Here is a 24,178-nt window from a genome sequence, read left to right as displayed (position 1 = left end):
GAGTAACTACTCCAAATAGTGTAATTTAATCACATTTTTTTTTGAATGAATGAATGAATGACATCGTGGACTTGTGTAGTAGCACACTATCTCTCTCTCACACACACATACACAGTTTACCTATATGTATCACTTTTATTTCTGAGGAAAGTATTGTACCTCTATTGTTCCCCCGTGCTCGGACAGTCGACAGAATAATGCATAAATTCATTGTTCAAAGTTTGAGGATAATAGTCCAATTTCCTAGGACCATCCTCAAAATTTACTTGGGTAAATTGCCAATTCGTCCACTTATCACATGGTCTACCTTCATTTAGTCTAATGCAATTCCGTCCATCAACATTTCGTCTAACAACCACTTGGTTCAATAGTCACTTCGTCTAATCACCAGTTCGTCTATTACCATTTCGTCTCATAACCAGTTGGTCCAATACTCGTTTCTTTTTCATCCATTTCGCCCAGATAACACTAATTGAAGTTAGACCAAATGGTATATAGACAAGATGGCTATTGGACCCAAATGGTCATTAGACAAATGGTGAGTGGATGAAACGGCAATTAGACCATGAGGATAGTGGAAGAAATGATGGTAGACCAAATGATAGTAGACGAGTTGGTAATTGGATGAGTTGGCATTACTCCAATTTGAAATAAACCTTTACTAATTGCGGTCTCTCATCTGACAAAAGGCAATACAAGCACACATTCAACACACACATGCAACCTATAAATCAAACTATTTTTGAAACTGAAGATAATTTTAACTGACATCTCCAATTATATTATCTTGTCAATATATGCCAGAGAAACCACTACATTGTTGACTTATTCACTTGAAAATAGAATCCAACCCTTATTATTATCATTGCTAAGGAGATAAGTCTTCTAATTTCATGAATCAAATTTCAAATATGGGCAAAAATTATAACTTAATTAAATTAATTCAAATGCACTGAAAAGAAAACACTGCAAGTAAACACACATCTCTCCAATAAATTGAGCAAATTATATAGGTACTGTATGTATATACATACATTATATAAGAAACCTTTATCTAAACCATCTTTATGAATTTAGGATGGGGGATATTTGACTGAGAAATACTTTGTTCATATTTTCAATAATGAATTAAATTGAAATTATAAATCAATAAATGATTTCATCTATAAATAATCACTAAGTGATATATATAATATACAATTCTGAACATTATCCTTTCTAACTGATTAAATATTCATCAATGATTTATATTTTTTAAGGCTGGGTTTTCAGTATGTCATCCCATTGTCAATCGGTCAAATTTAAATAATCAAGCTCACTAGGTCTAAGGAGGACTCCAACTTTCTGATTGATCCCATCAATCTTAACTATGGAAATCCATCAATGTCATAATTCTTTACACAGGAAATATATATATCCCTTTGGAAACAAAAAGGAGCACATATATTTGTCAAGAAAAAAATGCATGTTTTCTTTACAAATATGAACCATAAATCACACTAGGAAAACACTGAATGAATAGTCTAGATGTTGGTATTTCTGGCTTTCCATAGATACGATTGATCTGATCAATGACAACTCATTGCCATATGGGGTCTTGATCAATCATCTTGATAAGGAATGATTGACAAGATTGTGGCTCCTACTTGCATATTCTGGACAAGTTCCTACTACTTGTGTATAGAACCAGGGCAATGTTGATCGAAGTAGACCAACCATGAGAACCCTACCGAGTAGGACAGTCCAAATCCAAAAATAGTACTATCAGGTCTGATCAAATATTTTTCAAAGACCAGCTTCGATTAAAGATACAGAATTCTAGGAAATTTAATATTTTGTTCCTTTATCTACTGCAAATTAATAACAGATTCCCAAGAGATACACATAATTTTCATAAGGTCAATACATCTATAGAAGAATTTGTATTTCATTTCATTTACTATCATACATCTCATTATATTTTGCATAATCCTATTTCACTTTCAAAATAGCACAAGAGAGAAATTATCAACATCTCATGAACCAAGATTGTTTTTTTTTGTCAGGACTGGTACATAATTTCTGGCGTAATATCAATGGTTCTCTGTCATTGTAAGTTGTTTGTGTGCCGCAATAGCTGCACAATATGATCATCACTTGTCCAAATCTGAACTTATTTAATCCTCAACTACTTGTAGTCAAAATTCATCCCTCCACCAGATTGTATACTTCTACAATTTTCAGAAATTGTCACTTCATAAACCCTCAAGTCTTTGTTATCTATAAGACTTTATAGAAGCTATTGTGACAAAAAAGGGCCTCTACGAGGGATAAAAGACATTTGCTCAAATGAAATATTTTTGTGAAAATCTACTAAAATTGTCTGATATTTTATTTGTATATCATTGCAAACAAAGTGGGTATGATGAAATATATTCAAAAGTTCATTAGGCTTAAATGACCAAGTGTCTCCAAACTCAAAAAAATTTGTGCATTGCATAATACCCGATCAATATGTAGAAATGACTCATTTTCTTTGGCAGTACATCTTCAGTCATCATAACCCTAAAGTGAATAAAATCACTGTTTTTGAGAGAAAAAAAAATCTGAACTGAAGTATTATAAATCAGTCTTATCTAAAGAAGTTGATTTCCACCATCCAATTTTAATTGCTGTTATGATTTGACTTTGTATGGCAATGACATAATTGATACATGAAAATATCTTGATTTTTAAGCACTGAATTTGAATAAATTGGTAATTATCTTACCAAACAAAGATTAAATTTCTTTTATTTTCTGTGCAGATAATGCACTTGATTCCAGACCACAAAAGCTTGCTATTGCACTTCAGACTTTTTACTGTCATCTACATGTTCAAAAAAGGTTCTTTGATGGCAAACTACAAAAATATACACACAATTTTTGATAGACCTGATATGTTTACTTAGATTCATCCCAATAAATAGATAAATGACTACATGTACTATACAAATTTATTATTGTTCCAAGTCAACCAGATTTAATTTCTTACAAAAACATTTACCGGTATACAGACTCATCGATAAATATTAGAAATTCAATTTAACTTCACACTTTAAAAAAATATATCCCTGGACTGAACCAGACTGAAAGTTGTCCATGGCAGTGTGCAGATATCGACTTGAATATTGTAAGAAATTACATACAACTGGAATTTCATTTTTGTTTGAAAAAGCCATTTCGACTATGGACCAGACATGCAGACAGGAACTTGAATATTGCCTAAAAATTCACTTATAATTGGAGTTTTATTTTGGTTTAAAAAAACTTTTTAGAGTACTGCTCCCTGGTCCATTTCCATGACCATCACCCTGCTTTGTCTTCTTATTCTTAGTGGTTGACCCAGGCGGCCTTCCTCTCTTCTTCCCAATCTTGATGACAGACGAAGGTTTGGGCTTAGTCCCATTTGTTTGCCCAGGTCTTGGTCCAGTGTTTCTGGACTCTGCTTGATCCTGTTTCTGAAGTTCTAGGGCCACGTGGAAGTCTAGGTGTTCAGGGTAGTCCCAGACTAAGATGATTTGATGGCATTTCTCACAGAGGATCTCATCCTCACCTGGTGTCCTGACTGGTTCAGCCTTCACCGGGACAGAGCCATCGCTACACCCCAATGTCCTTGCTATATTTTGTTTCCCCTTTCCTGTTTCATCACTAACATGCCCTTGATTTACACCATAACAATGTCTATTAGTACGATCTGAAACGCTGGAAGACAATACTCTTCCTTTTGAAGATGAGGCACGGGATACCTCAAAATCCTCATCACTTGAGAAATCAGGAAACAGATTAGCATCTCCATCAATGTCTTCATCCTCCACCTGATGGGAACAACCAGCTCTGTTTCCAGTCGGGTCTGTCTCTAAATGAGACGAGCTTGTAGCTTCTCCTGCAGAATCGGTGATTGGCTGACCTAGTCTCAAAGATCTGTTTCTCTTTTCCTGAATCTCTTTGTCTTTCTTTTGCTGCAATCTGGCGAAGAATGACTGTCCTTGACTGGATCCTGCCTTTGGGGATTCAGCATTGGCACCTTCATCTCTGGTCATTCCAGAGAAACATGTTGCCTTTGAATCTTGATGAATCATGCTTTTGTCTCTTTCTACAGAAGTCATGGTTCTCTGATGCGATGCCATGAATGCTACAGAAGAACCCCTTGGATCATTTTCATCACTGGTCCTTTTCTTCTGAGAAAAGAATGTCCTGATCCCCTGGTCTTTGGGGTTGGACTTCCTCCTCTCTTCTTGATCCCCCACAATCTCACAGCCACTTTGCTCTACTGTGTTCTCCAGCTTAGGTCCTTTGCTTGACTGAGTGAGGAATCTGTCAAGCGTACTCTTAGACGTCTGATCCTGTGCGGTCTTTGAACTTTCGTTTAGCAGTAGTGTTGTAGCCGGTTTGCTTGTCGCTGGTGATAAGAAGCTTTGAATTGAACCGGACTTGGTGCTTCCTCCGTCCACAAACTTAGAAGCTGATATACCAAGACATATTATGGGAGGGGACCTGTTAAAAAAAACACGAATTGCTTTAATTATATATTTAAAAGGAAAAGCTGGTAGTATCTAAAGCTTTCAGTTATATAAAGGCAAATGGAACTCATCACTCCATTATATTCATTACAATTCTTGTTATGGATAGTATTTCGTATTTTTCTTTAGACTAATGGAAAGTCGACTTAACCCTTATACTCACTTTATCCCCTTTTAATCCTGTCCCTTCATCCCTTCTATCTTCTATTCACCAGCATGGTTGATGTTCTGTATGACAGCTATACAGTCTTTGGCAACTGCCGTACTGAATCCCTCGAAGTCCCCACCCCCTTTAACCCTCTTCCTTCACCCCTCTATCTTTGACTTAACAAGCTGCTTAGGGTTACCAGCATGGTCGAGGTTCTGTATGACAGCTAAGCACTCTTCAACAACTGCCTCAACGCTTCCAATAATTCCCTTTCCAACCTCCCCCTTCATCCCTCTGAGCAGTCTTTGGCAATGGCCGTACTTAATCCCTTAAAACTCCTCCGCACTCTTTTCACCCTTCTCCCTTCATCCCTCTATCTTCCACTCGCCATACTGCTTGATGGTTACTAACACGATTCTGTATGACAGCCAAGCAGTCTTTGACAAATGCCTTACTGACTCCTTTAAACTCTTCTACCCCATTTTACCTTTTTCCATCATCCCCTCCATCTTTGAATCACCAAGCTGCACAAGGTTCCATTCTGCATTCTTACTTTAGCATTATTTGTATTATTTCTCATACTGTAAAAAGGGGTCAAGAGAAACAAATTTCAAGTTCAAGTCTTTGATGACTGCCTTTAATCCTTATAACTCCTCCACCCCCTTTCCACCCTTCTCCCTATCTTCTACCTACCATGCTGCTTGATGGTTGCCAGCGCGGTTGAGGTTCTGTATGACAGCTAAGCAGTCTTTGGCGATCATCTCACTGTTGACATGATGGACACCACAAGACCTACTGGCCGTGGTTGGAGGGTTGCCAGCCTGGCGGACATACACTGTCAAGTGCTTTGATATACGATTATTCTGAAAAAAAAATGTAAACAGACAGTTTTTGTGAAGGGAGGACTGTATGTGAAAGGTGATTGATGCCAACATTCTCAGTAGTTACTGAGTCCATTTTTCATCATTGTTCTAGTTGCTAATTTGTACTCGTATAATTGTTTTACTGACGGCAAGAAAGTACACGTATGAATGCTATTGTTTAAGACAGCTCAGAGGTACCTGGTGGGTGTTTCATAAAGCTTTTTTGTAAGTCAGGAACAACTTTATGAACAACGGGTGATCTTTTCTTGAGGTAAATAATGCGCACCAAATTTTCACTGGTGGGAATTTAGCTTCTAAGGAGGAATCACCAGTCGCTTGTCAAGTCACTTGTAATTCACTAGCAGCTTTATGAAACACCCACCCGGGGGAGGGGGGGGGGCATTTTTAAGCTCTTCTTAAATAAAGAGTGACTTTAAGAAATACTAGTGATCCTTTCTTGTGGTAAATGATATGCACCATAAATGTTAACTCGTGATTAATAACATAATAACGCATAAAAAAGGTTCACCAGTCGTTCTTAAAGTCACTCTTAACTTACGAACAGCTTTATGAAACACCCATCTGGTTGGTGTTTCATAACAATGCTATTTCAATTCAAGGTTGTTTCAATCTTACCATTTCCTCTTCTCTCTGTAACCTGTGTTCAACTTCTTCTGCTAAAGAACGTAACCAGTACTTGACCTGCAGGAAGGGGGGGGGGGGGGGTGGAGAAAGAAATTGTATCATAATTATCTATCTATAAAGATAGAATGAATTATCTTTAAACGGCATCCACGATTCATTCTACCTCTCAAAAAAGTGGTTGGCAAAAGATCAACCTTTATTTCTTTCGTAAGATATCAATTCAATGCTTGTCATTGCATTTGTGATGCAATACTAATAGATAGGATTTATTGACTTTCATTATCCAAGTCTCTCATGATTCATTATATTTCTGCAAAGTGTAAGGCCACTTTGTTGGGTTTCACATTGATGAATTTCTCATGAATTGTTTCTTTTTTTATTACGAGAATCCCCATTAATCTAGCTTGGTCATTTTACCCCTCCTCTTAATAAACTAATGTTTCTTGAATTGGCGGTAATTTTATATGATTACTACAAAAGCATGTTGGCTTGTAAGCAAGAAACCAGAGGACCAAAGGCTTAATGTCCTCTCCAAAGGACCTGTTGGGCACTGAGCTACCAATTTTCATTCTCCTCTTCTCACCTTTTCTCTTGTATCCAATGCATTCTTTCCAGTGAAGTTTTTACTGCAGCCAGTCGATTTGGCAAGCTGACGAGGTCTAACAGGCTCATCATCTATTCCTCGACATATACCATACAACCACGTACTATACAGACAAATGAAAAATATTTAATGAAATATAACAAAGATAAATGTGACATCATAGATATCAAAAGGAATAACTGTGACTTTTTTCATAACATTATACAAAATATTACAGAATTATAAAAAATGAACAGAATGGAAAAATAGCTTTTTTTAACAATTAAACAATATAAATTGAAAACACAGGAAGCCATCATCATACATTTCAAATTCATCAATGTTGTAATGTCACAAGGCAATTTTATCAATTTATATATTTTGTCCAAGGAATTAACCTAATATGAATGGAAGCAAATTTCCAGCAAAAGAAGAGAAGTTTCAATACAATTGCTCTGATACTTTGGAAATAATGAAAATATTGAGTTCTATCAAATTTAATTTTGAATTGACCCAGTGTTCAGAAATCACATTTACAGTCATAATCACTGATACTTGATAACCATTATGTCATTTCATGAAAAAAGGGACTCGTAATTTCTAAATCATCAAATAATAACGTAGGTTAAGATTCTAATGCTGATGATGCTGTCAGAAAAGTGGTGCCTTTGTCTTGCTGCTCTGCAAGGCATGACAAAGAATGGGTATGATTGTGACATTTTTTGTTTTGTGATGAAAAAAAACGCTGAACTTACCCAGATTTTTCCCCATATCTCTTCTGTAACTGTTTTTCTGTGTAGGGTAAAAGATCACCCATGTACTCTACTCCTAGATCTTCAGATAGAGAATGACCTAGCTTTCCACCAAGATTACGGCTAGAAGAAAGAAAAACAAGAAGTCAACATCATTACCAAAACTTCCATCAACACCGAAAATGTGTTTTTTTATAGAATAATCATTGTCTTGATACTTAAAGATTTAATTGTTATTATCATTATCATTATAATTATCAAATTATTAATTCAGATTCTGCTTCTGCAAGCAAATTTTTTTTTTCCCCACTGGAATATCATTATGGTATCTAAGTTTGGACTTATATTATAATTTTTGAAATAACCGGGTCTGGAAAAAAAACTTTGGACTTATATTATAATTTCTTGAAACTACCGGGTCTGGAAACGAGACTTTGGACTTTTGTGCTATATGAAGGCATTACTAGAGGGTTTCAGAAGCATCATTTCCCTGGATCATATAGAAATTAGCCCTATATATATTTTTCTGACTGCTGCGCCATTTGGTCTACACTAATTTTGTCAACCTTCCATTCATTATGGATCCTTCTTACACATCTTCAAGTCTAAAAAAAAAGGAAATAGATGTAAATTGACGTTCTTCAGCAAGTAAAGGCTTATCTTACACTTTGGAATCTCATGTTACAGGAGCTTTGGGGGTAATGATATTTATTCTGCTGAAAATAAAAATGTTAGGGGGGATCTAGCTGGTTTGGACACGATACTGTGACAGGCTCACCAATGTACACAAATAGCATGGCTCATCATGAAATGGTATTGTATTCAACTCAGTTAGATCTGCCACTGAGTGATGCCAATCACATGAACTTTGTTTACATGGATACTCACAATTTTCGGATGGGAATGGTCTTGAAGACCTTATCCAAGCCTTCGGGTGGCAGAACAGTTTGTCGATTTGGTTTGTGGAATCCACATGCTATCTTGGCTAGCATCTGAAGAAAGTTAGACAAAGAAGATAATCACTGTTAAATACTCTAAGCTCTATCAAAGCTTATCATTTTCATGCTGAAACTTAAAGACTTCATAATCTTCCATACTGTGGAAGCAAGAAACTCTGGTTATATAATATATTGTAATTCAACAATTCTGCAACATGAAATACTTCCTGAATCTTTGTGGTAATTCAATGACTCCTTGTTTCAATAGTAAACATGCATTTGTTCAACTCCAAGTATCCTTTTTCAGTAATGCCCAGTATTGTTGATGATGACGATTGGTTTCATAAGACAAACTGGTTCAGCATTGTCCCTAAACAGTTATAATTTGCTTCCGATCTTTAGAGCTTATTTTAGAAGATTCCTTATGGCTTTATTGTTTATATTGTCTGTCTTTTATCAAAGGAAATCCAACCTTGTTATGTGATATGCCAGCAGAACACCGAAATCCTAATTCGTCGTAAACTGCTGCTCTCATTTCCTCTGCAATCAACGCCCCAACGCCGAGTCTCTTTCTTTCTATGTCTGATGAGGTTAGCCAGGTTTCTAGTCCTCTCTTTCGCACGTCTGCAGAATGAAAGTTTCATGAAATAGAAAGCATAAACAACGGAAACATGTTATAGAATACTGAAATATCACAGAAGTGATTGGTTTCTGATATCTTAAGCTAGTGAATAGCTGTAAAGTATGACCTAAGGAAATTGTGTTTGTGTGTACCACAAAATTGTCAATCAGGAGCTTGGTGGGGGCTGGGAAAGTAGGGAGGTGGCAAAGTTTAACTCTTTAGACAGTATGATTGCTCCAATTCAGGACCAACAGATGTGCCTCATTCAAGGGCTGGTTTTCATACACAAGCTGCTAGATTCCAAAATCAGTGCTCAAATCAAATATACCATCATAATAGTACTATTATGATAAAGTAAAGATCTAAAAGTTTAAATTTCATGAATATATACACCACAAATGTTTCAGGGGCATTTTCAAACATGCCTTAGAAAAATAGAAATAAAAATGAATATTTGCCATAATTTGTCTTTCCTTTGGCATTAAAGATCAAGTATACCATAAATTAAGATTTGAAAGGGTACTTACCTTCTATATCAACACCCTCTTCAGCGACATCATGACCGGCAATGAAGGTCTGAGGCAGTTGTTCAGGATCAAGGACCTGACCTTGGTTCTCCATCTGGGCCAGCCTTGTCTGGACCTGGTCTGTGACATCAACGTAGGCCTCGTCCACGCTGGCCCTCTCAACGCTATCGCTGTACTTGCACAGGACTGTTATTACTTCTGCTCCTGCTTCTCTGTATCTAAAGAGTGAAAAAAGGAGGTATATTATACGTTTTTTTTAGAGGATTAGTAAGAACAGATTTGATCGATTCATAAAAAGGCATGTCTTCTTATATTTACACTCTATCGTTTCTTCTAAAGTAGATGGTGTAGTCCTTGGACAATGTATCCTGCAGGTATCTCATTTTCAATTCATTTTTAACAAGTGTTCTTATAGTTATCAAATTGAATCTAAATAGTAAGCTATTATAGTTATCATATAGAAAAAATCAAAATAATATATATCTGAAATAATCTGAAATAATTACATGTAACTTGACTATCAGATGGTATAAATATATAATCCCTCTTTGGTCAAAATCCTAGGAGGCTACAAGTTTTGACAGCTTGCCTGAGAAATATTAGCCTATGTGGTGTATTCTAACAGGTATTTGGAAGGGTGTTAAGGAATAGAAAACAAGTTAAATTTAGATGTATTCTTCAAAACTTTGTCATAGAATTAAGATGACTGACTGGTCCAGTGCCCTGTTGCATAAAAGTTGCTAATATGGTAACTTAGCTAACCAATGGTAACTACCATAGTAACAATGCTCTCAAGCCAGTCACGATCAAGGAATTAATTGTTAGATGGCAAATTTACCATTGTGGAATTCTGAAGCAATGGGGTCCGGCAAGTGATAGGACTTGCAGACATTGATCATGAAGACTTACCTTGTAAGATCAGCCTTTCCCCTTTTCTCAGGTACCGTAACAAGCTGGATGTCTGGACATTTTTGTCGAGCTTCCTGACCTCGCATCTGACGGGTTACACCAAACTTCCTTGCTTCATAGCTCACTGCAATTATTCTAGAATAAAACAATTGAATATGGATAAGTTTTCAATATCTATATTCTATGTAAAAGGGTTAAAATGCCACTTTCAGAATTTGTATATCTGTCTGTGCACCCATGTATAGAACAAGTATGAAGCCATTAAAGGAGGAGGAAAAACCCTACATAAACCTAGCCTTGAGGACTCCATGATGATGTTTTTTTTTGACATATACCGTAAGTAACGGTGTATTAACCGCACCTTTTTCTCGGCGGGATAGAAGCAAAAGTCGGGGGTGCGGTTTATACACGGTGACGGGTCTGAGCCAGCCCGCCGTAACCCCTCCCGTACATGTACGATGTCTGCCAGATCACAACACATCGAGTGGCCGGGCGTAGCCGCCCAGGCAATGTCGTTTAGAGGGGTATGAGCCTAGGGTAATGGGAAGCAATTATTATGATCTTAATCAAATATTGTCCATAACAAACGCACCCACCTTCATGACACTAATTTTGACTTTATTCTTGATTCAAAGTAGTGAAGTTCCCTGGCTAATTTAAAAGAGACGCCAAGCATACTCGGTAATATTTTGTCACTGCTGAGCGAGAGTTGAGTGAGCTTAATTATTGCGTTGTAATGTGGTTGTAGTGCGACTTAAGCTGGCGCTATTCAAAGTCCCTTTTCGCGCCAGCTTGTTTTTTTCCTTCCTGTTTGCTTTTCATAAGATACCATGTAAACCACGCACGAGAGAGACGGCACGAAGCCGTAAAAAAACAACTGGAAAAAATGTCAATTTCTTTGTTTCTTGAACCTTCCTGTAATCCCGTATCCAAAATTCATGCTAAGACATCAAATTTCTGAAAGTGATTGTGAGATTGTGATGCAAAAAATGTGAATGTTTCTTCCTCCTACGCTGGGAAAGACACTGGCATGACTGGTTCTGTATCGTAGTTTGCAATGTAATGGCAGTGCTGTGTGTGTACACTGTGACTGTGAGGTGAGTGAGTGTATAAGTTGCCAATATTGTCGGCCGGGGACCGTTCTTTCTTTCTAACATTTGTAGATGAATTGATCAAGAACAGCATATTTCCGCATACCGATAATCTCTTTGGATACTTTGAAATCTTAAAAACTTAGATTTTGTTTCTTCGTACATGTACCTCAAATATGCATGTAAATGTGAGAATTTTTTTTTTTTTTTTTTTTAGTCCAAAGTTGGGGGTGCGGTTAATACACGGGTGCGGTTAATACACCGTTACTTACGGTACTTCTTCATCACGGAGCCTTGAACCGCCTGCCATAAGAGATTCACAAAAACAAAGATGGATTTCCCTAGGAAATCCATCTTTTAAGATAAAAATCATGTAAATGGTGGTGAATTTATTTATTTTTCACCGTCATATGCCTAATATGTATGAAGGTTTCCAAAATTTGTTAATGAAAAGGCGAAAAATTAAAGGTTTCTTACCAGACCGATCTCGTGTAGATCTCTCGATCCGTTTGTCAACAAAACAAATACAATAGGTCTGACCCTAGAACCGCTTCGTTATGACGTAGCTACGATTAATGATGTTACAAAATGCAGTTTTGAAGAACACTTTATAGATAAAATTTATTATTTCACAAATACTAAAATTTAATATGTGATTATGAATAATTATTATTATAATAATTATTTATCAACGAAGCGGTTCAAGGGTCAGACCTATTGTGTTTGATTTGATGACAAACGGATCGAGGGATCTATACGAGATCGGTCTGGTAAGAAACCTTCAATTTTTTGCCTTTTCACTAACCAATTTTGGAAACCTATTAGGCGTATGAACTTATGAAGGTGTAAAAATGAATAAAATCACCACCATTTATAAAATGTGATTTTCATCTTAGATGGATTTCCTAGGGAAATCCATCTTTGTTTTGGCAAGTCTCTTATACATACATGGCATTGAATGAGTGGGCTCCATGATGAAGAAGTATATGTCAAAATATTTAAAAAACATCATCATGGAGTCCTCAAGGCTAATAGAAACCTATAGTCTATACCATGAGAAATTTTGAAGTTTTATGAATATAATGATGTATAATTCAAGCATACCTTGCCCCACGTAGCAGTGCATTGCACATTAAAAAGAAGGATTATATAATCCCAGTTATTGCATTTTGTGTAAGTTATGAAAATCTACTTTTGCTGTAAACATTTTTGTAAAAAAAATCTGCTCATTCTCCCCATAACCTTGTCCAAATAATGAGTGCATTCTCCCGTTGGGGTCACTCACCCGCAGAGGGGGACGCATATGACCGTTACCACAAATGCAAGTAACCCCCTATTGCAGTCAATTTCAAGGACATTTTGTGAAATTTACCCCCCTATTTTCACGCAAAACAAGGACAAAATGGTACCTTGAAACACCCCTAATTATAAGATTGTAAGGACACTTTTGCCCATTTCGCAAACTTACCCCTATTTACCATATTTCAAGGACAGGGCATTTATACCCTTTCCTCATTAGAGGAAATTGCAACACAGGCGTCAGAGTGCTCAGTCCTTAAAGATGACCAAGAGCCATGTCATACTGATAGTGATACAATAATAAAAAAGAACTTTATTTTTCTTGAAAAATAAGAAAAGTAGAATTCTTTGTAAAAATAAATGTAGAGTTGAATAAATGTAGAGTTGTCCACATAAAGATACAGAGCATGATTAGCGCGCCCTCTGCGGCTGGTGACTCGGCGACAGATTTTACTTCCTGTGATTGTTCTCCCCTTTTTCCTGACCCCTATTTCCATCAGATCGAGGACGGTGAGCACCCCTATTTTCACTACTTCGAGGAGTGTTCTGTCCGCGGACGCTCCATGAAATTGACCCCTTTTCCCGCGATTTTGGTAACGGTCATGCGGTCCCCAAGTCATATTGAGTGACCCCACCGGGTGCATTCTCCCCTTAGTTTAGGCTTAGCCTTAGGCCATACTTAGTTTAAACAGAAATATCTGTCATTATTTGACATCATAAGTTTAAACAGAAATATCTGTCAATATTTGACATCATAAGTTGATTTAAGCACCATTCTTTTTTCTTATTTCACAAGCTTTCAAATAGTACCAAATTTGTTGGCATTCCTTCAAGATTTCAAAAAGCCACTGTCTCCCACTCATTCAATGTGTGTGTGTATTTGAGTTTTGTCAGACGTGTATCAATCAGATATGATTATTTACGTCTGGGACCGACCTTTAACGTCACCATCCGAAAGACGTGACCAGGGCTCGAACCTCGAACCTCTGCATCAATTTGTAACTTCCCCACAGCTTGGATTACAGGCGCACGCCACAACGCCCAGCCGATTCTCCCCACTCAAAAAGCCTTTCTTTAGGTCCTAGGCCTATCAAGTATCTTTTTTTTTTGACAGAACAAAATCTGCATATTTTTCCCTGTAAAATGGAATATCTCCGTCAATATATCAAACAATAAATTGATTGATTGATGCACCATTATTTTTCTTATTTCACAAGCTTTCCAACGATATCAAATTTGTTGGGATTTCTTCAAAATTAAAAAAAAATCACCGAACTCCCTAACCAAGCACTAGCGAATTGCTTGCTCAAGTCCAGGATACGTCGATCTCAGTACATGGGGCTACATACATAAATCTACGAAAATATATGCATAACGTTAGGCCTATTAATATTAATAAATATGGTTCTTACGCTCCTCCCTTCCATGAATTATACTGGACAACAGCAGCAGGTTTTCCTTTAAGGTTCGGATTGCATCTTTGTTCCACTTGGACATAGAAACAGTCCATGTCAACCAAAATAACAACTCTGTCCATTGTTTCGACTTTCGACCAAAATGAATTACCCGCGCCAATCGATGTTTTGTTGTTATACTGACTCGACTCAACATGCATGTCATGCTAATTCTCGATTTAATGGAGCTGAGGTTGGGGGGGGGGGGGGGGTCACAGGCGGATATAGCAAGGGGGCTGTTGTTTATTATTCATATTGATTGATCTGCTTGTTAAATTATTTAAAGACTCTTTCTTTTTTATATAGATCTAATTTGGTTTTTGGCCCTCAAGGACAGCAGTTTGTTAACTGATGAGGCCACCCTGATTAAATAAAACTGAAAATAAATAATAAAAATAAATAAAATAAATTTTATTGTAAAAATCAAGAACATCACAATAATTACAACACGATTAGAGTACAAAATCAAGGAAACAAGAAAAAACAAATAATGAAACATTGCAGCTAGAACAAAGACTAGAAACATCTCTCCCAAATCAAGGATTTGTGATGAGCCGCCCGCCTTTCACGATCTCATTCAAATTTACTGAAAAGCAGCGCTAATCTGCGTCAAATTTTATAACCACAAAAACAACAAATTGATCATATGCATAAATATTCATATCTGAATGACACGCGCCTCAAAACCCAAGATATCAACAACTCTTCAAGGGTGAATTCCCTAAAGAAATGAGAAATACACTTCGGTGTACTTTCTTTACGGCTTTAATAACTTCGTTATTTGTTATTCGATTAATTTTGATGAAATTTTCAGCATTGTGCTTTGTGAATTTTACTCTATTTTTTTAGATATAAACATTTTCAGCCCGGCCCATCCCTTTGATATTACTATTACTTATATTGTTCTTTTAGGATACTTTCTATTAGGTATGCGCGGATCCAGAGTTTTACGGGGTGGTACTACAGGATCCAGGATTTTTAAAAAGGAGTGTAACCTCTGTACGTTGGAAATATGACAAGCAAAAAAGAGAAAAGTTGTCATCTTAATTTAAGGTCAATAATCAGTCCGCCAAAAAATCAATAAGCAAAAAAAAAAAAAAAAAAAGGTTTTCACCAATATGTAAGGATGTAAGGTCAATTCGCCTCTCTTCTTTTCTCTCCCGGGCCGGCCTTCAGAGCCCCCGCCCCTGGATCTGCGCCCAGTTAGGTCTACATCATAATTTTAGGGGGCTGTATTATATACACTTTTCATTATTCTTGAGGTTTTTTCTAGCATTACTATATCTGAAAGGTATCTGTATTATCCGCCCAAGGAGGTAAAAGGGCCCCCCCTTTTTTTGGGGGGGGGTGTGCACTTGAATAGAGTGTGTGTGTATCAATAAGGTCTCAATGAGGTGTGAATGAGAGTTCCCTTTGCTTTTGAACTTATCAGGTCTTTACTTTCCCACTTTTTATTCATTTATTTATGTAAATCATTTATTCTTATTTATTTTGGGGGCTTTGAAGAGCACAGGGAAGTGCTTTAACAACCACCCCATCGCCCCAGTCGCCAATCACATCCCATTTCTTGCATCAGTAATGAAGACATGCAAGCTAGCCTTGTTAGATATTAAAGTTAAACCCCATATCGCTTCCTCCAATAACATTAGTGTACAGTGGGAGCACTGTGAACTGGGGATGGCTCCACACAGCTTCCCTCCATTGTTAGTACTTTTAAAAATAATTCGTTAATTCCCATTAAAGGTCAAGTCCACCTCAGAAAAAATGTTGATTTGAATCATTAGAGAAAAATTAGACAAGCACAATGCTGAAAATTTCATCAAAATCGGATGTAAAATAAGAAAGTTATGTCATTTAAAGTTTCGCTTATTTTTCACAAAATATATATATATATTTTTAGTCACATGCAAATGAGAGAATCGATGATTAAATTGAATTGAATTGAATTTATTCATTACCAAATATCACTGTCAGGTACAATAACAAGGAATAGTACATCACATAATAAACAAAAAAATTGGCAATTGGAGCTAACATAAAAGCAAGATGCTAATCGATGTTAGCCCCAAATAATTTCAATATCATATACCGGTAGTTTAAACAATAATTTTAACTTAATCTCAATATTGTACATCAAATTCAGTATTACTGTTGCAGAAAATTTCGATCATTTTCTGTGAACATATTTACACTATTTACAATAAAAAGTATCTTGATTATTCACAAAATCTTTATATAGAATTATTTGTTTTCAGGTAGTATTTTACCATACAAAATTTATTATGATCTCCAGTAGCATTAATTTTATATCTTGCGACTGGGGGTGTTTCTAATAGTACTTGGCAGAGTCAGTAGGACCAGAAAATGAAATTGATTGTTTTCCTAACTTTGTATTATGTTTGTCAAGATTATCTTTTCGCTTTTCTCTATTTCTTGTATTGTAAGGTTGGTCTTTATAAATGAAAAATAATCAATAAAACTATGCGGCAACCGATTATTAATTAAATCGTGCATGAAATTAATACTCCTATCAAATATTGTTTGAAAATATCGAGAATATTTAGATCATAAAATAAAGGAGCAGAGTGATAAGCATGAAGGTTGAACGTCATTATTCTAGCTATTCTTTTTTGAAGTAATAATATATAGGGTTCAGGGTTGTTTTGCACGTCCCTCCCCAAACTTCCAGACCATACGTTATATGTGGTAAAATAAATGAGTTGTATATAACCTTACTAAGATTCTCTTTGTTACATAATTCCTCAGTCTATAAAGTATTCCAATGTTTTTGCTTAGCACATTGCATACAATGTCAACCTGTTTCTTCCATGTAAGGTTTTTGTCGATACATATACCAAGAAAATTAATAATGTTGATTCCACACACTCTAATAAAATTCCTTTCAGTGACAATCCTGATATTAAACTATTTTTTCGTCTATTTTAAAACAATATATATTTAGTTTTCGTAACATTGATTGTCAATTTGTTGGCATTGTACCATGCTATTATATTGTTTAAATTGAGACTAATTTCTGATAAATCAATATGTTGTTCATCACAATTTATGAAATAAATTTGAGTCATCCGCAAAAAGACGGAAATTGAAATAATTTTATGAGTTTGCCAGATCGTTTATATACAACAAGAACAAAGTTGGACCCAAAACTGATCCTAGTGGAATACCGCATGAAATCGACCTATTCGGAATTCACATCGTCATGATTAACAAATTGCTTTCTGTTTCGTAACTAATCATTAAACCATTCTACTGTGTCGTATCAAAAGTTTTAGCAAAATCGATGAATATTCGATGATGTTAGTCAGTCGCTATTTCTTTTTTTTTATTGTTAGAATTATACAATATTTCAATTTTTACAGATTTGAAAATAAGGAACAACTTGACTGAACCATAAACTGTTAAAGAATAGTAATTCCACAGGTTCAGGGAGAAATAAATCTTTGTTGCACTGGAATGTTGAGAAAATTATAATATTTCATATATTGAAATAAAAAAGAAATAGTGAGTGAGTGATGTCATCAGTTCCCTCATTTGCATACCGACCGAGAACTGTTTTTTTAAATTCTTTTAAAATGTCATAACTTTTTTATTTACATCCGATTTTGATAACATTTTCAGTTTTATATGCTCGGTGGATTATTTTTTTTCTAATTCAAATCAACTTTTTATTGGGGTGGACTTGTCCAAGATTCTCAAATGGCAACTGTGTCAATTCTGAGGGTGTGATCCCTTTTGAAGGGGCGTAGATAGCGGGGGGGATGGGGGGGATGCATCCCCCCAGAATTTTAGGTGGGGGGGATGGTGTGTACAATCATCCCCCAGGTTTCTGTGGGGGAAGAAGCAAAACTATACAGTAATAAAGCAATGAATGCTAGTTAAAATCAATCAATAATAATAGCAGTAATAATCATAACGTACAGCAATGACAAACATGATCAAAATTGGACTTTTATTCAGAGTCAATCATCTTATATGCATTTACAACTTGCAAGTTTTAAGTAATAACAACTGTCTTGCGTCGTCATATACATTTAAGGATCGTTATTCAGAGTTTCACCAAGTACATTTCCTTATAATAATTATGTATTTGCAAAGGAGATAAGTTCAAAATATTTCATTACAGATTTAAGAAAGTGTCGCTTAATCACTCCCTTTCAGAGCAATTGCTTTCATAACACATTAACACTGTTCAAACGAATTAATAAGAAATTACCTATACACATACACTGACCCTTTTCCCTGCTGGCCATGTCCTCAACCCCTACTTTGTAAAGGAAAGGTGAAAATTTTCAGTCTCTAATGAGCGAATTAGTAAATGAATGATTTTGGAATGAAATAATCCTTTACTGTTAAGGACTGTTTTGCATAACTATATTGGGTGAAAATAAACGTCTTCCAGTTTCAAGAAGAAGTAAGTCGAGGCGCAATGTATTTTGGAATTACTTATACCAGTGATTTCTGTACGTGCGCAGTCTTCTAGGTTAGAAGGTTATAAACTGTTACATTTCCTTACCTATGTTTTTATCATAATCATCATAACAAGGTACATAATAAGAAATGAATCGAAATTATAACAAGTTACTATCTATACAGTTTACTTCCGACAACCCGGTGAGGTTTATTTCATTTCCATACTTAATTCAATCAAGCCTTTGAATCATTGTAGTTTTAAACAGAGTGTGCTTATCATTTTAGTGTCCGCATATCTGCAAGTGGATAAGGAATATAATGTTGAGCTTTTTTTATTTTACCCCTATTACTATAATTGTAATTGATATTTTTTTAGTTATTTGGCTGTTTATTTGTTTATTCCTTTAGTTGTTTATTCATTCGTTTGATCATTAACAATATCGCTATTTTAAAAGAGTATACTACTATACTAGTAAAATAAGGAATACTAGTTATTCCAGATCATGTTTAGCAGGACTGTCATGACCAAGATGATAACTAGACATCCGACAAATGACATTTCTCTTATGATCATCTTTACTCATTGTCATTAATCAAACAAAAGATTACTGCCATGAAAAATGTGCAAGGAAGTTTGTTTATTACTGGATGCCCTGTTTATTGCTGAAAGCAAAGTGATTAAAAGACACACGAGATAATCCATGAGGCAGATCGTGTTATTTTGTTATCTTCAACTCGTCTGCTTTGGCCCATGATATTTTGTTTTTATCGAGTACGTTATCTCCTTCATTCTTTATATTTATATATTTATTATATATATATACATATATATATATATTATATATATATATATATATATATATATATATATATATATATATATATATATATATACATATATATATATATATATACATATATATATATATATATACATATATATATATATATATATATATATATATATATATATATAAAATATGACCCAGCTAGGGATCACCCCCCCCCCAGGTCTAAGGACCTGTCTACGCCACTGGTGTGATCCCTTTTGAAGGAGCCAATAATTGGTTGAAAATGACGACTAGATTGTCACATTTTGCTATAGGGGTGTTAACAGCGGATCGGAACAATTCCGGAACAAAACGGCGGGTAAATGAGCCGCCGATTAGTTCCGCCGGTACTAATCGACTGCCCGGGTCAATTTTCTATGCCACTGGCTCGCGATCATCGACTGATGACGTCATGATGAGTCAATTTTGAACAACACACACAACACTCTTTTACAGTACAGCTAGCAGTATATGTGGGACTGATCATTTTACATCAACTGCTTGTTTCACCTGACAGAAAAAGGTTTCCAAATATGGATCATAATGGCCTTCCTGGTCAGGTAATTATCAATTATGTCTTTATTAATTTGTTGAATCTTTATGTCACTTCATTTTCTTTGAGTTTTTGGTTTTGTACTGTAGCTGTTTTTGGTAGATAAAGATTGGTTTCTGTTGAAAGAAAGAGATGGAGCCAACGCCACACAGGAGTGCGAGTGCGAGTTTCGTGACAGGGCTTGAGTTGGGGTGAGGAGCCCGCCCGGCGCGGCGGTACGGTGAGGGGTGTCACGTAGACTTGACTCAACCAGGGCTTTTTGGGCTTTGCTTGAATTGTAGGTCTGTTAAACTAGTTTGCTCAAACGTTGCAGTGTTGAAATTACTTTTTATTTTTAGGGAGCCATTTTGAGAAAAAAGTGAGAGCCATTTTTCATTTTTTTACCAGACCCATTTTCAAATTTCAGTTTTCGAGAGCCTTTTTTTTTTCATGATTCAGCGCATGGTTTCACATCGCAGTTTGTCCCGTTTGTTTACAAATTCATTTAATGTTAAACATTGTTTATTTGATCGCTATTTATTTGTTCTTCATTGTTATTAATTGTTTAATTATTCAATTTGTTGTTCATTTACATGTAGGTCTATTGTTTGTATTTCGTATGTTAAATTAACTGGACGAGTGGATGTTATAAAAATTAATGTTTAGATGTATTGTAGGTCTATAATTAGTTTATCAAATTTGAACAGAATTTGTATTCAGAGGAATCCTTTTCATAATTAATTTTTTGATAAAAACTCACTTGAAAATTATTTTTTTTAAATAAATGCATCACAAATGCACAGCCTGAAACTGAAAGCTAAACAACATGTCAACTATTTCTCAACTGAGCTACATGTACGGCTACGCCAGCACAGACAGCTACAGCTCTTGGTCAATCATCACCGCAATACACAGCTCACAGTCAATCATCACCGCAACACAGGCGGGTATGAAACTGCATTAGTGCCAATACAGGGCTCCACACTAACCCATTTTTTCTACTGGTCCAACCTATTCATGTCGGACCAGTAGATACCCAGTTTTTCAAATTTTTACTGGTCCGAACCTAAAATCTACTGGTCCCAAAAAATAAAGAAAACATTAAAAAAAGGTGCAAGTTTATTTTTCTAGCCTTTCGTTGCCCCCCCCCCCCAATAAAAAGAAGGAATGAAGGACAAAAAGAAAGCAAGACAGAAACGAAGAAGGAAAGAAAGAAAGGAAGGAAGGAAGGAAGGAAGGAAAGAAAGAAGGAAAAGAAAGAAAGAATAAAAGAAAGCAAGGAAGGAAGGAAGAAAAAAAGAAAAGGTAAAGAAAGGATACATGTGAAGGAAGGAAAAAAGAAAGAACTAAAGAAGGAAAGGAAGGAATAAAGAAGGAACAAAAATAAGGAAAAAAGAAAAGAAAAAAATATGAAGGAAAGAAATGAAGCAAGCAATAAAGAAAGAAAGAATAAATCCAGAAAGTAGTAAAGGAAAAAGGAAAAAAAAAGGAAAAAAAAATAGGGTAAAAGGAGAAATGGAAAGGACAAGAAAGAGAGGAAAGAAGGAAGAAACAAAGAAAAGGTAAAATGATAGATAGAAGGAAAGAAATGAAGGAAAGAAGCAAGCAATATAAAAAGAAAAAGAATAGATGATAGGAAGAAAAAAAAGAAAGACTGAGAGACAAAGGAAGAAAAAAGAAAGACTGAGAGACAAAGGAAGGAATGAAAGAATAAAGGAGAGAAAGGAAGCAAGCAGTCAAAAAAGAAAGGAGAGGTATAAAAGGATAGATTTAACAAAGGGAAAAGGAAAGAACAAGACAGAAGAAAGGAAGGAATGAATGAAAGAAAGAGAGGGCTGTAAGAAGGAAGAAATAAAAATACAAACAAGAAAGGGTAAATAAATGATGGATGGATGGAAGGAAGGAAGAAAGAAACAAAGAAAGTAACAAAGAATGAAGGAAAGAAAAGGGTAAAAAGAAGGAAGGAAAGGAAGGAAGAAGAGAAGAGATAAAATATAAAATAGGATGGATGGACTCAAGAATTAAGGAAAGAAAAATATCAAAAAAGAAAGAAAGGAAGGAAGGAAGGAAGGAAGGAAGGAAGAAAGAAAGAAAGAGAGAAAGAAAGAGAAAAAAGAAATAGAGAAAAATATCTTTTATAAGGATAGAAAGAATGAAAGAACGAATTAAAGAACAAAGGGAAAATAAAAAAGAAAGACGGTAAAAAAAGGAAAGAAGAGAGGGCAGAAACAAAGAAAGATTGAAAAGAAAGAAGGAAAGAAAGATAGGAAGAAAACGGAGGAAGAAAGCTAAAACTATCATCATAAATAATTCATCAGTATCTTTTTGGCTCAATTAAAAAAGCTACGAAAGAAAGTCAGAAACCAAGTGTATCAACACACACATAAATGCATATGTGGGGCTCATCTGTATTCAGACGATATCACCCGAAACCCGATCTGTTTGAACCAAACAGAAGTGAAAATTTCTCCTTTTACTGCTTACAAATGACAGAGTTACTCCAATTTTCAGGAAATATGGACATTATAAGAGCCTTTCATGAGAATGAACCGTGAATTTTGACAGTTCTGTGAGAGATTTCTGCCAGAGTTTAGCCAAGTTTTGTTCGCGCAGCCAGTAGAGAATTTACCACGTAGGTTGTGTGGCTGGCTACATGTATGATACACTGTAGTAACACTTACGTGCGATTCATTTTGTGTGTATTCTGTGTGTGAATGATAGAATTTGTCGGGGGGAAATTGTTTGCAGTGAATTTGACCATTTCTGGAAAAGTTATTTGCCCAACAATGGTTTTAATCACTGGTCATGTCGGACCCTTAAAATCTTGCTATTTTGGGAAAAATTACTGGCCCGACAATGATATTTTTTGCTGGTCATGTCGGACCAGTAAATTTTCCTATTTCTGAAAATCTACTAGCCCGACAGCGATTTTTACCGGTCTGGGACCGTCGGACCGCCGCTAGTGTCGAGCCCTGACCAATACATGTATACACTTGGGCACTGACTGTTACCAAAAATCCCCATTGAAAATCCTAGATTCGGTCTTAAAATTTCCAGAGCATGAGCACCAAGTGGCTTAGTTCAGATTTAGGAAGTGGAGTTGCTAAAAACTACTCTTTAAAAAAAATAAACTGGGGCGGTATTCTGAGGTCATTTTATCTTAAAAATATTTTATTTTATCTCTTAAAATGAAATTGGTATTCTGAGATGACATTTTATCTCTCGGATAAAATTCTAAGTTTCATCTTGTGTATAAATTTTATCTTGCGTTATCTATGATGATACGCAACAGAGGAGTGCTTGCGTAGACATGCCCGCCCCATCGCGTATCTGGCTATTGCAACGCGGATGATGTGCTTGCGCCCATGTTACTTTGAAGAAAAAATAAAATAAACTTAAAAGAGGGTAGGGGCTATTTTATCTCCGCGACGTTGATTTCATCATTATTTCTTGGTGAATTACCGTAACTACAAATGTTGACATGAAAATGAAGAAAAATTATATATTTCTTGAGAATGATACCTTAACGTTATTCTTGTACAATCAGGAAGTATTTCATAAGACTTTTCTTGACTAATATTGTCTTTGAAATGATGCTTGAAAAGATGCGATATAGACTTCGAAAAAAAGATGAGAGTATTGTCATTTTTTAAAAGGAATCTCTAAAGACACGCAAGCGTATATTTTGCAAGCGTATTTGAAAATAAATTGATGCAATCTCATTCCTTTGCCACACCTCCTGGCAGAATGGAGTTTCATTGGTTGAGTGATATGAGAGAGCTATAAAAGCACGTTTCTATTTGGATATTGATTAAAAAATAGGTGTGTCTTACTGAGATAAAATGAAGATAAAATTGTACTCAGAATACCAATTCGGAGGGATTTTAAGGGTATTTTATCTCACTGATTTTAACGGAGATAAAATATTTTATTTCATCTGAGATAAAATGTATCTCAGAATACCACCCCTGATTTTCTTGCAAATTTTGGATGGTACATGTATCTTTAAAATTA

General features: G+C 35.6%; 2 protein-coding genes across 2 annotated transcripts in view; one reads left to right on the top strand and one right to left on the bottom strand.

Moving 5' to 3' along the window:
• Positions 1–364: 364 nt before the first annotated feature.
• LOC121418400 (DNA polymerase eta-like) lies at positions 365–14,492 on the bottom strand. Its single transcript, XM_041612242.1, has 10 exons — positions 14,330–14,492; positions 10,528–10,662; positions 9,619–9,836; positions 8,942–9,093; positions 8,420–8,523; positions 7,535–7,654; positions 6,780–6,903; positions 6,188–6,253; positions 5,382–5,551; positions 365–4,514 (listed from the first exon to the last, which is right to left on the bottom strand). Exons 1-10 carry the CDS (start codon positions 14,452–14,454, stop codon positions 3,269–3,271), a joined length of 2,460 nt encoding a protein of 819 aa, XP_041468176.1. The 5' UTR covers positions 14,455–14,492; the 3' UTR covers positions 365–3,268.
• A 5,580-nt stretch (positions 14,493–20,072) lies between these two features.
• Positions 20,073–24,178, top strand: part of LOC121418399 (apoptosis-stimulating of p53 protein 1-like) — a 52,452-nt gene continuing 48,346 nt past the window's right edge. Inside the window, exon 1 of the mRNA XM_041612241.1 lies at positions 20,073–20,192. Within this exon, the coding sequence (XP_041468175.1) occupies positions 20,166–20,192 (27 nt within the window). The 5' untranslated portion in view covers positions 20,073–20,165. The remainder of the gene's footprint in view (positions 20,193–24,178) is intronic.

Source organism: Lytechinus variegatus, chromosome 7, assembly GCF_018143015.1.
Source record: "Lytechinus variegatus isolate NC3 chromosome 7, Lvar_3.0, whole genome shotgun sequence".
Classification (NCBI taxonomy): Eukaryota; Metazoa; Echinodermata; class Echinoidea; order Temnopleuroida; family Toxopneustidae; genus Lytechinus; species Lytechinus variegatus.
Note: the sequence above shows the minus strand (reverse complement) of the source record. Positions and strands in the feature narration are given on the sequence as shown.